This window comes from Taudactylus pleione, unplaced genomic scaffold (genome assembly GCF_031769625.1).
Source record: "Taudactylus pleione unplaced genomic scaffold, aTauple2 ptg000351l, whole genome shotgun sequence".
In the NCBI taxonomy this organism is placed as follows: Eukaryota; Metazoa; Chordata; class Amphibia; order Anura; family Myobatrachidae; genus Taudactylus; species Taudactylus pleione.
In genome coordinates, this window is record NW_028284752.1 from 808,954 (window position 1) to 825,401 (window position 16,448).

General features: G+C 41.1%; 1 protein-coding gene across 1 annotated transcript; it reads right to left on the reverse strand.

Annotated features, from left to right (window-relative positions):
* Window positions 1-497: 497 nt before the first annotated feature.
* SMURF2 (SMAD specific E3 ubiquitin protein ligase 2) lies at window positions 498-16,180 on the reverse strand (the record flags this gene model as incomplete). Its single annotated transcript, XM_088444177.1, has 10 exons — window positions 498-3,484; window positions 4,034-4,109; window positions 4,929-5,130; window positions 7,077-7,197; window positions 7,393-7,530; window positions 7,661-7,839; window positions 7,975-8,089; window positions 8,675-8,778; window positions 8,947-9,169; window positions 16,022-16,180. Coding segments are annotated over 10 exons (1,417 nt in total), but the record flags the coding sequence as incomplete, so codon positions are not given.
* Window positions 16,181-16,448: the final 268 nt, after the last annotated feature.

Sequence of the window (16,448 nt, forward strand, 5' to 3'; positions counted from 1 at the left end):
TTCCGGATCCCTCTTCATTTAATACAAAGATATCTGCAGAGATTCTCCACCTTTTTCTGGAAGTTATTCCTAATTCATATCCATGGTAATAGGACACTACATGTCATATGGGACTTTATGTCCCCCTACTACTTTCCATACAATTATTGTTGCTTTGTATGAAGAATGATTTAGATCATTAAGAAATAAGGAGCAATACATATTTAAGTCCTTTAATAGATGTTCAGTTTTATATGTGCGTTAATGCTTTTATATGTATTTTATGGGATTAATTTGTCATTTTTATTTATGATCTACAATCTTTGTTTTATATATATTTTTTTATAACTAGACCCATAAATGCTATTTGTTCTTCTTAGGTAGTTATTTTTACTGGCTTTGCAGAGGTTCTGGTAGTCTAATCGGCTCCATAATGGGCTCTCTTTTGCATACTGGAATATGACCCTGTAATCAGGAAAACACATCAAGCTTTGAAAATATTTTTTTAATTAATCAGCTATAAATTGAAGCAAATAACATTATGTTCAGTAACATGCTGGTGCCACCAGGTTAGTGAAGGGAATCATTTTTATAATTAGATTATTAATAAAATGTGGTTTTCACATCCGATTACACTTATCTGCCAGAGAAACCTGACCATAATGTAACAATGGGTATATAAAATGTTTGGTTCCCATTATCACCCCCAGATCTTCCAGAACACAGTAGCCCTGGATAGGCACTCACAGGTTACCCTTACGTGTAATAAATGTGTTTGGGTGGGAGGAGGAAGCTTATTTTGGTAATACAGTAACAAGCAGTAATCATGAATCCTCAGATGAGGCCTTAATTGAATTACTCCCAGCAGCAGGAAAAGGGTTCTAATGGCTTAGGTGGACACAAGTGGATCAAACGACCACAACAAAATATGGTGGTACAGGAAACCAAACAAGTATGGGAAATTAGTTCAATAGCTACAAACACAGTTGTGCCCAGCACAAGTTTTCTGATCACCTTCCTGAAAAAACAAAATGGCTTCAAACAGGGTGATATACACAACAGAGCTTAGGATCACTTCTAGCCCCAGACATTTGTCAATAGCCCCCCGGTACTCAGGAAGTAGTATCTGCAACTCTAGAGACTGAGAGACATCTGCCTGTAATTATTCCATATATAAGTGTGTGCTGCTATGTTCTGACTAAATAAAAGTATCCCTAGTTGCTAATGAAACAGTGCAGAATAATGGAGGCAATATATTAAAAACTATTTTTTATTGCTTGACCTATGTTCTCTCTTTTATAACTCCCCATTGGAACAGGTGGCAAATAAACTGTAGAGTGCCTCATTCTAGCGCTAGATTAACTTTTAGAGGCTAGTCAATTTTACAGCAATACTGGGGCAACTCAACTTTGGAAATTGTATTAACAATACAAAACTGATATATAATCGCCAAGTGACTTAAGGTGTGTACTTCAACAGCAAGTTTCGGGGTCTGTAAGAAATGATGTCTAAAGAAAAAGTTGCCTGAAAAAAAAAAAACAATAACTGCTGTACCTCTAGATTCTCCATTACCCACAAAAACATTACGGCTGTAAAGTTAGAAATTAAAACTATTAGGATATTACTTAGCTCAGATAAACATTACCATAAGCTTAAAACACATGTAAAAATTAGCATTGGAAGTGGCCATCTTGCAGTTGCCATGTCTCCCCTCCATTGGATTGAGTTGGAAAGGATTACTGAGACTAGGCCAATCAAACACTGGACACACAGACAACTTAGGCCAAGATACAGTCACTTGGCTTTTACAGTAATTCGGAATCCTTTTCCTGTCTGAAGGAACAAATTTTCTTTAATGCTTTGTTTTCTCTCACGGACGAGCTACATGTACATAAAAGATGGCAGATAAAAGTTGAAATGAAACCCGGCCTATACAAGTATGCACAGAATTTTCACAGAAAATTCCCTTTTTAATTCTATATACAGATGAAGACCAGAGGTAGAAGACCGGATATAGATTTTAGACAGAATGAGACACTAAACTTTGAGGTACATGAACCAGTACTACGTCCACATCCTCTGATATTAAGATTGAATACTAAAATTAAGCTCATAATATAACATCTACTGCAGGGGGGGAAAAAAAAAAAAAAACTATGCAGAGGAAATCAGTGGTCTGACATTTCCTTTCCACAAAAAAGGTCTGCTGAAACTTCCTGTCCACAACACCGTTCTATTCAATCTGCTTAAATGGTATATGTGCTGACAGCCATTTTGCCTGCTGATCATTTATTAAAGAGGATGCAACCTTTCAATGAACTAGGAACTAGTGACATTGCTGCGGTCTCTGGTTCATAGTGAATAAATAGGTGGCATTCAAAAATGGGTTCAGCCCACAAAATGGCTACCTCCATGTGCCTCAGTGATGTCACTGGTTCCTAGTGAATTGACAGGCTGTATTCTTTGGGTTGTCACTGGTCCCTAATGAGTTGATAGGCTGCATTCTTTGGGATGTCACTGGCTCTTAGTGAACAGATGGGTTTCATTCTCAGGGATGTCACTGGTCCCTTGTAAATTGACTGACTGAATGCTTGTGAATATTGGTTCAGCCCACATAATGACTGCCTCCAATGTAAGGCAGCAGGCACACTTTAAATTATAACAAAGACCTTTTAACAAGAAATATGTAGACATCTAAAACAAACATATAGAGGCATGGCTGGTATGAAATTATTCCATTTGGAATTATTATATTAATAAAATAAGTGGTGTATAGCTGGTATACAGACCATTAGCCACTACGGTAATATGCTATTTCAGTATCATACACTGAATCCACTTAAACTGACAGCGGGGGTCTTCAGACAGCCCCCCTAGATGATGTAATTAATATAAGCTTCTCCCATTGATGTCAAGTGCCAGGATCTTCTAGGACATCACAACAAGGCAGTCCAGCTTCTTCAACACTGGAGAATAGCTGACATCATTCATGACCCCCTTCCTGGACAGGCCTGTAACAGATCTCCTGGCTGGGGCTGGCTCTCCTCTAGGCTGGTAACCATGCTTCTTGGTGCAAGATCCGGGAAGAGGGAATGTAATAACCCTTTTCATATAAAAATAGTAATAGTAGTCTTTATATGTAGAGCACTGCTTTCAGATAAAAAGTCAGTGTTCCTTATATTGTTCAAGATATTTGTTTTAAATAGCAGCTAAGTCGTGAGCGCAGTACGACTTTCTTAATGGAAAAAATATATATATATATTTATAGAATCCCAAAGTGTCAGTTACTCTTGTCAGTCACAGTGCCCTGTGGAACGTAGCTCCAGAAGCACCTCCGATACTGGGAGTGAGGGGGTAGGGACTGTGTGATAGCACTTTATTAATAATGTCCATGTTTGACATCTATCATTCCACTGCGAAGCCACAAGTCTCTTCAATGGCGGTGAGGAGCTTCTCGTAAAGTTTGTCATAAGTTTCATAGGGTGGGATGTCTATGCGGTTGAAGCTGAGAAAGAGAGAGATTTAGTTAATGACAATCTCCCCTGTTTCTGTCATGCCCAAACTACACTGTCCTGTTTGTACTACCTACACTGAGAAGTAGAAAGGTTACAACTACCAGAAATAGGATCATTATGGTATCAGGAAGTATTCTCACTCATATTTTTACTATGTGAGACACTTCTATGGAGCACGTATTGATCGGGCATGTGAAGGAAACATCCGTATGCAGTATGCTGTACAAGTGAATGCATGACTTGATGAACAAACACAAATGTGTTATGTGAACAACATGAAAGGAGACTGGTGCTTTGGGCTCTTAATGTACATTGTATACTCCAAACCACAGCAAAAGATAAACCAAATTGTAGGATATCCAATAAAATTAATCAGAAATCTCCATGCCTCCTTTTTAATGGAACAACTCACACAAGTATGTCTGAAATCCCAATATAATAGTGCTGTACTTCTGTATGACCTGACAGAAAATGAAATGTAATGTAGTAGTATGTACACAAGAGATATGTTTAACAGCCCCAGAACCCAGTAAACATACCAAGTGTGAGCCTTGGGCAGGTTATTGGTGTTCGCATCAATCTGATGGATGGTAAACAGCCGTGGGCCTGCAGCGCCTGCAAGATGGTGCAGAAAGTGGTTACTACCCTACGACGGGCCAGCAGAATGCAGAGAGGTGGATGGAGCCCAGGACACTACATGTGAGTTTGCCTGGGGAGTTTTACTCCAACCTTAAAAGCAAAAGTGTTAATGAAGGATAAAGGCAACTATTGAGAAGTAATGTGAAATAGAATCTGAAATTGCAATCTAAAGTTATAAAGGTAACATTCTGTAGCACTATAGTGGGTAGGAGAAAAACGTAAATTGATAACAAAATAGGATTATATAAATACATGATCTTGTGAAGACCTGTAAGGTCTGTAACAGTGCAACCCATACATCAGAAGCAGAGTCCTCTCTGTAAACCAGGAAGTGGATGCAGTCACTTAGGAGCAGTTTACGGCTACACTGTTCAGTATTTCAGTGTTCAGTTATATCGCCGGCCCCAGACAGGCACTCAGTGTTCACAGCTCAGGGCCCAGACATTTCCTGCCACTGGTAACAGGAAACAGCATTGGACCTACTTTACAGATTCCTGAAGTTTTAAGGAAAAACACCCAGATGAGGTTGTTGGCACAAAGCATGCTCTTCTATCTTGCTGGCATCTGATGGGGAAAGCCAGGAACTTCCTACCAGAGCACTATACCCAGATCTCCAGGTCTGTAAGTTGGTTACACAGCATATTAATTTTCCCAATATCTTAATTCATGCTAGTTGCAATAGAATTCAGTGAACAATGGTTAGGGAGATTAGGAAGTAGTAAACACTTGACAGCTAAGACATTACCCTGGTGGCAGAGTGAGGATAGCAGATCCTATTTAGAAGATGACCATTACCTTGCAATGCTTTGAAGCCTTGCAGAGGGACTCTAGAGGATCCAGTCACAAACTGAAGCAGACGTGCTCTCCTCTCCTCATCAAAAGACTCTACCGCCTTCCAGAACCACTTCACAATGTTGCTATCTGGAGTGCAATGTTTTAACCGGGTGTTGGACTTCCAGTCGTTAACATCGATTTTTCCTAGTCCGCACACTATCAACTAGAAGTAAACAGTAAACATCATTAGTAAAAGCCAGGCTAAAGTATTCTGTAACTGACAAGCTGTTGGGGAACTACAATTCCCAGCAAGTTCTGCTGGCCTCCAATCTGCCAAGTTTCAAGCAGAAAAAGGACAACAGGTACTACCACAAGTTTGAGTACATGCCAGTCTGCAGCTAGTGAGTCACATGCTAAGGTATCTCTGCTCCAACAAATGTTAATATCATCCTTAATAAAAATGAAGTACACATTTTTAATATTAATGCAGTCTTCCAGTTCAGTTATTCAGTGGGGTGTATCAGTCAAATGCTTTGCACTTGTACATAACCCTGCTTAAAAGACTACGCCTATGAAGGAAAAGGGGACCGCCATCTGCTGCCCATTCGATAAAGAAAGGATGTCGATCCATACATCTCCCAAAGATCAGAAGAGAGATGTATGGAAGGTCTTCCTTTCTGAGCGCTCACTGGGCAATGAGATCCTGTGCACAGGAATAATGGGAGGACAAAGATACGATTGCCGAGAGTTGTCCCAAAGTGGGCTAAGAAAAAATCATGAAGCTGCTCCTGGAAATCCAGAACACATAGGGCCATATTCAATTTGAAGCGAAAAGCAGTTTTTGCGTGTTTTTAGCGAAAACTTTTCGCTAATGACATCATTTTCGCCTGTTATGGTTTTACGCCGTATTCAATTTGGAAAACTTTCCGCCTAGGTGGACAGTCAATGCAGTGTAATAGGCGAAAAAGTTTTGCCTATGAATAGGAGGAAAAAAGTGCAGAATTGGGGTTTTGGGGTGCAATGTTGCGGGAACCCCCGTGCAGCCTTCAGACAGTCCCCCAAAGGTAAACTGTGTCAAAAAATTATCAAAAAAATACTTAAGGGTACCATAGTGAACCCCCATGTCACAGCACCTTTTGGGGGTGTGTAAGGCTGATTTCCCCAAATCTGACAGTACTTTCCGCCTGTTCAAGTTTTCGCCGGGTCCCGTTTTCGCGTACTTCCATATTGAATACGGAGTTCATCGCGCACGGCCGTGATTCTTTTCCGCCTACAAAAGACGCGATGTAGGCAAAAATTCTGGGAGGCAGAAAAGTATTGCGGATTCGCTCTAATTGAATATGGCTCATAGTGTGATTGCATCTCACATACATTTGTGTAGACAGTACAACTGGAAACTATGTGTTAATCATCACACGATGGCTTACAGATCACTGGTGTCCAAGCTACATAGGAGAGGTCAGCCATCGGAATGTATGACAAGTGTTATTTATGTGCCTTGTACAGTTGCTGATGGTCTCTATGGGGGTAACCTCTATAAGACAAGGGATGGAAACTATGCGTTGTATTTATAATTGTCCTCCTTTGCACTCCGTATTTTATAACATTATACCATCATTTTTTCCTTCACTTAAGCCAAGGAGTAAAAAAGTGGGCGTAGTTCAGTTAAGGTCACAATAAAACATAATTTTTACAGAATACATCCGTCCGTTTGAGTATACATCAGCTCTCCATATTAATAAAACAGGAAATGATCCTGCTGAATAGCACGACTATAAAAACATCTCGAAAAGCACGATACAGAATTATTTAAGGTACTAAATAAAGACTTCATAGAAAATGGTGCAAATTGTATATTGTTCCATGAAAGACACTTTGCACAACTTTTTTCAATTCCTTGGCCTTTTATAGTAAACCTACTTCTTACTCTGTTCCCAAGAGCAGGCACATGGAGCCACAACCCATGAGCATGGCAACTCAGAGCATAAACTCCAAATACATCCCTGCCCACACTTTTTTTTGGCTTGAATTTTTGAGTGAATCCTTATCACACTGTACAGGGCATTACCATACTGGGCAGACAGTGCAAATATCAGACACTCTGAAGTGCAGGGTCTTCACCATTTTTTATGGCCTTATGTTACTGTGACTGTTCACATCGATACTCACCTCTAGCTCTTTCTCGTCAAATGTCTTCAGCAGATATTGTGGGATAACCTCATTAAATCCCTTCTGTAGCGCCAGGAACTGGGCCTCGATCCCTCTGAGGAATCTCCAGTTTACATAGAGCCTGAAATTAAAACACCAGTGTTAAGCTCTGACGACTGAAATGGTTTTAGATAGGTCAGTTATGTTGCTCTGTCATACGTAATATTAGGGAAGAGAAGTTATGCATCTGATCTTTATGGTAACAGTGATGGGAGTGGTCTATTCCCAAAAAATATCTTAATAGCAAAAATTAGGTATTATGTAGCCAATCATGTACCTGACATATTCCTTTTTGGTTTCTTCAGTCACTGGGATACTTTTGCCGTTTGGTTTCAACTCGTGTTGGATGAGCTCTCCGTACGCACTGTGCTCAACGCAGAACGTGTGATCTAATACAGCAGTGATATCATTCTCCCTAGAAAGGAAAAACATCTTTGGCTGTAAGGCAGTGAAAGTAGATATAGGGCAATGAGCTGAAAAGCAGAGTAATTCACATATTGCTGCAACTAATCCCTGATACCTGCCCTTTCCCTACTTATACTTACAGTATCCAAACAAGACTATTGTGGAGGTCAGGGTCTACAGATTCCATGTCGTCCAGCGTGATGGGTTTTCCCAGTAGCTGCTTATAGAAAGGTAGTGTAAAGCCACCATCGATGTAGTGCCCATGAAATACTGCCATGCCCATGATCCGCCCCACAAAATGAAAATAGGAGAGATGTTCCTAGTGGTAAAGCAGAGGTCATTTAGTGATTTGGTATAATCCATCACTTTAAAATATTACAAGAAAAAAATTCTCTCCATAAAATACAAAATAGAAAATAACAATATAAGAACAGGAAGTGACGGAGAGACTTACCGGGTTAACTGCAGAATCCGGATTGATCTGTAGCGTGTAGATATCATCGCGGGAATATTGGAAGAGGCCATAATATGGATTTAACATCTCATGAGACAACAAATAAAGCCATTCTCTAAAGGATGAGAGAGATCAGTAATTAACATTACTGGAGCGAGTGTGTGACACTTTCTGAAACGTATTAATAAAATTCAAACCACTGTATAAAAATAAGGAGGTGTAAAGAATTTCACAGAATCATTAGACACCTGTGTAAGAGAGGAGACACTGGCGCATACACACATACAGCCAGATAAAAGGGAGTGACTGTCAGAAATAGAAATGCGGGCTGAATAAGGGAGGAGACTGGCAGACATACAACGTGTGGGCTGTATAAAGAAAGATACTGTCAAACATATAAACACCTGGGATGTATAAAGGGAGACACTGTCCGAAACACAAACACAGGTAGTATGAAGAGGAGAACCTCCGAAACAAACCACACAAATGTGGGCTGCATCAAAGAAGCTGGGGAACATTATTTATTAATATGCACAGCATACATATAAAGGCAGAAGTCACAGTGCATGTAATTGCTGAAGTGTATTGAAGGCCATATATAAGGTACAGACTGACCACCATCTGAATACATAGAACAAGCAATAAGGTGAAACACAACTACTAACATACTTCATCTCACGACATGATAAAAACACTTCACCTGGCAACCCCTCCATAATCCAAACCTTCTTCTCCACGGAATTTGATCATTAGTCTCTTCCACAAGTCCTTCGGCCTCATCTTCATCACCTGCCTATAGGATTCCTTTAAGACAAAACAAATTATCAGTGTGGTCAGAGCGTGTGTTCTATTGCTACTTTATTGCCCAACGTGCCAGCCCAAGAGAACACCTTAATCTTGATCTAAAACAAGCCAAGTTATACTGATATCTTAAGCCTTTGTGCTGTAGTGTAGGACTTCAAGAACAGTTACCTCAAAGATCTCCTCACGGGATACCTCTATGCGGCAGTGCCCAGCTTGTGGTTGTTGTTGGGACAGCTCTTGTCTCAGAATCTTTAGTTTCTGTACCAGATCTCTCTTGTAACGGGGGACAGTTAGACAGTCCACGTCGTCAGGGAGCTGACACAAAGAGACCACCTGTTGCTGCTGCTGTTGTTGCTGCTGTTGCTGGTGGTCTTTAAGCTGGTTCTGGCGGCTGCGCACAAGAGAAGGGGAGTCTCACATTACTCTAATGTCATCTTGGCTGTTCAAGCTCAAATAGCATTTTCATTTTTCTTTGTTAATTAAAACAAAGTGTACTTAAAGAAGCACATAATGTAATGCACAGTTTATGTAGCACTCCCATGATAGACACTCTCTTTCCATTGATCAAGGAGATTAACTATTTGCATAAGCAAACAGTGCAAAGACTGGTAGGTACAGTGGGAAGAGAATTAAATAAGCAAAAACAGTCTTTCTGCGGTTTGAAGATCGAACATACATTTTAAAGAGGCGCTTGGTTACAACTGAAGCAACAAGTATTACATATACTGCTTGGAAAATTAAGAACATTCCAACCTTCTATTCCCTAATAATCCCAACCAAAGACATTCACTCAATTAGCTATAATAAAGTTATTTAAACACTTTCCTCAATCTCAGGCCAACCAGCAATTACTCCATTATCTAGGGCAGGCCTGGCCAACCCATGGCTCTCAAACTCTTGTGAAACTAAGAGCCCCAGCATGCTTTATCAGCTGATTGGTGGGATGGTATGCTGGGACTTGTGGATTCCCAAAAGCTGGAGAGCCACAAGTTGGCCAGGCCTGAAATAGTTGTGTAGATATCTATAGAAAATAATGCAGATTCCCAGTCACCCAATATAATGAACGCCAGTGGACAATAGTTTAATTTGCATGTCACCATAAGAATGTGAGATCATTAATGTGTCTAACGTACACTACTCTTCCCTTAAATCTGCCATCATAAACAGGTCTGCCTCCCATATACACCTAACCCATTCCTCCAAATGAAAGTTCACCCATCACTACCTCATAAACACCTCTACTAGTAGTAAGAAAAGGAAGTGCATTGTAGTGATTTCATCTGTGACAAAACACAGGACAGCAATATTACCTCACAGCTGTACTTAGGTGTAGTCCAGGTGCTTAATCTCACACAAAACAAGAACTTTCCTGTCCTGTGTGCAAAATGACTGATCGAATGTGAGACATCTCTCACACATAAGCACCTGTTAAAAACAATAATTTGAGATAGCTGCAACCAGACGAGTGACTGCTGGTAACCTGAAAGAGGGTTTTGTGTGTTGTACTTGCAGCAGAATGCCCAGTAGAATGTCTGCCACTCATAGTGTTAATCAGAACAAAAGTAAGGATCAGTTTAGTGATCAGTTAGGCTGCATAGCCATAGGCTGCTATAGTCAGTCTTAGATTGAAAGTGTTAGTTATCAAATTGTAATTACACCTATAAGCTAAGACGGAGTTACACTGGAGATCTTATTAGCCATATGTACACCATGCAAAGACTTCTCTCTTTCTCTGAATTGCAGGTAAATTGCCACTACTGTTCCTATCAGATGCTGCTATATTGATTGCAAAACACAGCTTTGCAAAAGTATTTGAGGTAAATTGCCACTAATTTTATATTAGGAGCAATTTCTATAAATGAAGTTAAGAATTTATTGTGTATCTGTAATGGTCTACTCCCCTGTCACAAACTGTTTATCTAAAGGGGCATACACACTAGACAATTCGCTCCATGAGCAACATCATTTAGTGTGTCCCAGCAGGGCTGGGCTCAATGTCGTTAACGACATTGAGCACACACACTGAACAATATCATTCACGATATCGTTCAGTGCCGGGCTCCCTCCCTCATCCCCGAGCATGCAACAGCCTGACAATATCATCAGGTTGGCCTGCATGTTCGGGTGATGACCGACAAAGACCAATGACCTGCTGGAGCGCGCATCCTTAGTAGTTATCCTTCATCGTTTTTGCATACAAATTGGCCGATATAGTGAACGACTACGATATTGTTCAGTCGTCCAGAATATCGACAAGTGTGTATGCTACTTTAGACTTTATTGCATATTTTAGTGTGTGTTGAGTACATGGGGTGGGGTCCCAATCAGTGATCACACAGACACATATTTGTAGCTTTAGTTATTAGTGATCAGTTAGGCTGCATAGCCACAGGCTGCTATATTCAGTCTTAGGGCCGGATTCAATTAGAGGCAAAAAGTGCCGTTTGGAGAGAAGTTTCCGCGGATTCGGACTTTCCGTCTGTTTTCAAAGTATCTCCATATTCAATTCCAGGACGATTTCGCCTAAGCGGAAAGTCAATGCACTGTAATAGGTGGAAAAGCATCTCCTATGAATAGCAGGTGAAAAAAAGTACCAAATCGTTAGTTTGTGGAGCAAACGTGGGGAAACGATTCCGAACTCTTGGGACAGCCCCCCAAAGGACAAACCTGCAAAAGAACACCCCAAAAAAGGACAAGCATAAAAACTAGCGAAATAGACTTCTTGGGGTCTGCAAGGATGGGTCAGGTGACTTTTTTTTTTTAAAGTTCACTTTAGAGACCTAAAAATATGCTAGACCCATTTGCAAGTACCCCAAATTTGACTGGACTACTTATTTTTACCAAAAATGCTGCTTTATGCCATTCTTCACCACTTTTGCAAAGACGCTAATAAGAAGCAATTTAAACAACTTAAGTACCCCAAACACTTTTATTAGGGCTATTAGTACACATCTACATTGACTCCCTATTAAGTGCATCTTTTTGGGGGGTACAGACTGATTTCTCCAATTCTGACAGTACTTTCCGCCTGTTCCGCATTCGCCGCTTTCGCCTGTTTAGGAATTGAATAGGGAGAAAGGCAGGGACGCACGGGTAAAGTTTCCGCCTGTGAAACAGGCGAAAGAGGCGAAAAGTCGGACAGGGAAAACTTTTCGCCTGTAATTGTATACAGGCCTTAGATTCAAAGCGTTAGATTATCAGTGTAATTACAATTTCATAATTAAGACTGAGTTTCGCCAGATTTAAGATGGAGGAAAACTGAGGGAGAACATCCTCAAAGCCAGAACACTTTCTGAACGACATCAAGCAACATACTTGTGTGAATTACCTAATTCACCATCAGTTGCTGTATGCATATCCAGGAAACACCTTACTGCACGCACTGCTTGGACATTGCAAGTACTTTCCTATCTGCATGCTGCTCTTGTTGATTGATCTTGTTGTTCAAAAGACTTCTGACTGGATTGGCTCTCTGGAATCGGTATGAAATACCGACGGCCGCATGGCCGGCGGTTCGATTCCCGGCAGACCGACACTGGAACAGATCCCGGCAGCGGCAGGCCGACAGCGCTGGAAATCCCGATCGTCCCTAGGTAAGTATTAACTAACCTACCCCCCCTAACCCTCCCTTAGGGGTGCCTAACCCTAACCTCCCTCCCAAGTGCCTAACCCCAATCCCCCCTCTAAGTGCCTAAACTTAATCCCCCCTTCTTCGCTGCCTAAACCTAAGTCCCCCGAGGGGGTGCCTAACCCTAACCTCCCCCCGGGGGTGCATAACCCTAACCTTCCCTCACCCTAGCCTAACCCTAACCTCCCGGGGTGGTGCCTAAACCTAAGTCCCCCCCCGGGAGCCCTAAACCTAACCCTGTCCGCTTGCGGCGCCCGGCATCGGGGAAATGAGCGGCGTCTACATCTAGACGCCGGGCATTTCACCCTCGCCGGGATATGACAGTCGGGAAGCCGGCTGTCGGTATAAGGTCAGCCGGCTTCCCGATTGCATCCCGGCTCTCTACATTGTAATTTTTGCCTTCATACTACTGAAAATCCTTTTTGCATTGCATCACATCTATCCACTTTAATCATTCTTTAATTTAATAACTAATTCCTGCACCCACTACTCACATACCTCACTTCACCTTTTGCACTCATACATTAGCACCACTGTTATTTTACCTTTATTTTTGAACATCTAACCACATTTATCCACATTGTCCCCACATCACACAGCCTCCACTCCAGTTTTAATTTCACTTATTACCTCGTCCACAGTATGAACACCCTTACTTCAAACACCCCCCTTATTCAGTGTTCACATAATCCTCTACTATATCCATCCCTATCCTCCCCCTCTTGTCTCCTCCACTTGCTGTTCCTCCTATTTTCCCTCATCAGTCTGCTTCCAACCTTCTGCTTCTTTCCCCCACCTTTCCTGTTCCTCCACTCTCAACCACCTCCCTCCGTCCATGGCCTTGCTACCCCACCACTAAGCCCCATTCCCTCCTGGTTCTGCCTGTCACCTCCAGGGCTGCCAAGAGAAATTTTGGTCCCGGTACAAAAATTTCTCTTGGCAGCCCTGGAGGTGACAGGCAGAACCAGTAGGTTAGGTTTATGCACTTGGTAGGGAGGTTAGGGTGTAGAATTAGGTTAGTTTATACTTATCTTTGACGATCAGGATTTTCACCCTTGCCGGGCTGCAGCCGGCGGTAATATCTACTACAGCCCTCTCATGTAAATAACACAAACAAAATCTATTTTTTATCATAGAGAGATGAATGAAGGACTTAATTTTGATATAACATAAGGTCATCTTAATCTCACACATTCCGCAGCATGTATCCTAACCCACTGCTCCATGCTCCTTCCTATCTACCCCATCTATGTCGCCCGTCTGTCTGCCCTTCCCCTTTAGAATGTAAACTCTCACGAGCAGGGCCCTCATCCCTCATGTGCGTCTCCTCTCCCTACGTATATTTTCATTTACTCCTAACTCCCCAATTGGCACCTAACACTTGGTTGCTGAGGCCCTGCTGCTTGTGTTATGCAGCAATGTTTATAAACAATGTCCTTGTCCTGCATTGTTTTGTATTACTATTACTGTTTTTCTTGTGTGCTCACATATGTACTGTGTAAGGTGCTGCGGAACCTTTGTGGCGCCATATAAATAAAGGATAATAATAATAATAATAATAATAATAATAATGAGAATGAGAATGAATTAGGTTAAACCTACTGACAAGCTGTAAAAACAAAATATGAAAAAACTGAACTTAGAAAATTATACAGCAATTTAATTAATAGGAAGAGGAAAGGCTACAGTCTTTAAAGAGCTTGCCACAAACGACCACATAATGGTTATTCATCTCCATCTGTGTTGTACACAAGGGCAATACAAGTTAAACACCTGCCCAGTAATAATAAAGCCCTCGGTGGAAATACACAGAAACAAGGCAGAAAGAAATAACTAAATTACTTGGTAAAGTAGGCAGGACAGCATATGACAGCAATAAACTAAAGTAACCAGAAGGTAGTCTTGGAAATCTAAAAGAAGCGCTCCTATGTCTGTAAGACAGCACATATTGGTGATCTGCAGGAAACAACTACTAATCTAGAACAGCCTTGGGAAATATATGTCTCTCTAGCCCCTGGACGCTACCAGTGCGCTCTATAAACAAAATGGCCAAGTACTTAATTGTTCTATTTGCCAAAACATTGGTTATCTAGGCATATCAGACATAGGAGAAGCCTCCTTTACTAAACCAGAAAAGCTGTGCAGCACGTGCTGCTTATAAACAACCTACTGCTTATCAGAGAAGAAACCGCATGATGGAGATAGTCTGTCCCCCTTCCGGCACTCCTAAAATGTGTGCAATAGTCTATAGAAAGGAAACGGCGCCCCTTATTACAGTGAGCACTTGGAGCAGAATAGCTGCCCTGGAGGAGGATTTCTAGGTGCAGGAAATAGGAAGGACTAGTGATAGTTTCCAGATCTGCACTGTGTCTGACCATCTCCACTGGGTGGTGCTATGACGCGTGCACCATGTAACATCTGGCTGAGGTTATATGGCAAATAATTCTTATTAGGGAGTTACCCTTATTTTCCAACCAGGACTATATCTGCCAATATGAGCTGAAGAGGATTAGTTTATTTTAGCCAGTAAAATGAAGATAATACCATCACCAGCCAGAGAATAGAGATTGGACTCCCCAAATCACAGGAGGGAGTAGCTTAACTTTCCCAGCTGTGAGGATCACAATGAAAGGACCACAGCCAATCTGCGATATCTGGGGGTCACCCCTTCTAACACAAACTTGAACATGTGTAAGCATTTACGAGTAACAGCTTATTATATGACAGACAACAATTCTACATACAACTAGTTACATATATTTCCTGGCACAGAGGTAAACTCCCATAACAAAATTATTGTAGGACCCAAAAGGAGCAAAAGGAAAAAAGCGCAAATTCTACAGATCAATAGAGAAACCCACAAACAGTCACAACCAGATATGTAGATCTTTGGCCATATCATAACATTAAGAATAAAAAAAATGAACATATCTTTAATACTATGTAAATTAAGGATTATCCAATTGTTAAATATCACATCAATGACGGGCAGCACGGTTGCATAGTGGCTAGCATTACTGCCTTATAGCATTGATGTAAAGAGTTCAATTCCCAACCACTGCCTATCTGTATGGAGTTTGCATGGGTACTCATGTTTCTGTGTGTGCTGCACTGGGGAAGAGACTGATGTGAATGATTAAATATTGTCTACAAAATGCTGCATAATGTGCATGTACTATTTAAATAATGTAATAAATAAGTAATCTTTACTTGAGAAAGTGAATGGGTGAAGGCAGTATCAAATTGCATAGGTGGCGCTATAAGCTGCATATAAGATGAGTAATGCATCGCCTAGTGGCTATGAGAAGGTACTACAACATACCAATGAAAACTCAGCAACTTATTACTAAAGGTGTCACAATTGTAATGTTTATTACAAAAAGCTTAGTAAGCACATACGTGTTACTGGATTTCATTCTCATAACTAGTTTTAGTTTAGCCCACACACAAATGCTGCCTCCACTAATCACAACTTACATCATGCTTATTTTTAGTTTCTATAATTTTACTTTCGTTGCTTCCTCTCAAGTCCATTTAAAAGATTGCAGTTGAAGCCACTGCTCTTAAGACATCACCCTCAACATTTTCAATTTGATATAGATATTACACACTTACTTTAATACGAGGTGTAAGTTAGCAGACAGCCGGGGGTCGGTGAACTGTGTGGTTCTGTTGTTGTGATCTACAAAGTAAACTCTCCCAGTTGCAGTGTTCCGGATCTCCCAGCCCGGAGGGAGGGGTCCCAGCTCCTCACAGTTGATATTGCTTAGGTCCCTTCAACAATAGAGGTAATAATAATTAAAATAAAAAAGAGAAAAATAACCACTCTGTCCCTACAAGGAAAACACAGGCTCTCTATCCAGTCATAATGTTATAGAAATATAATCTGATCATTCCTTCATCACATAACCTGCATATTTTTACTAAATCGTTCAGCAAATTCATTGAACCCAGCCCTCAACTCTCAGCCAAGAGAGGCTGCTCTGGCTATCGCTGCGTCATCTTACAACACTTCTACAAGGGAGAACACCACATTATCTCA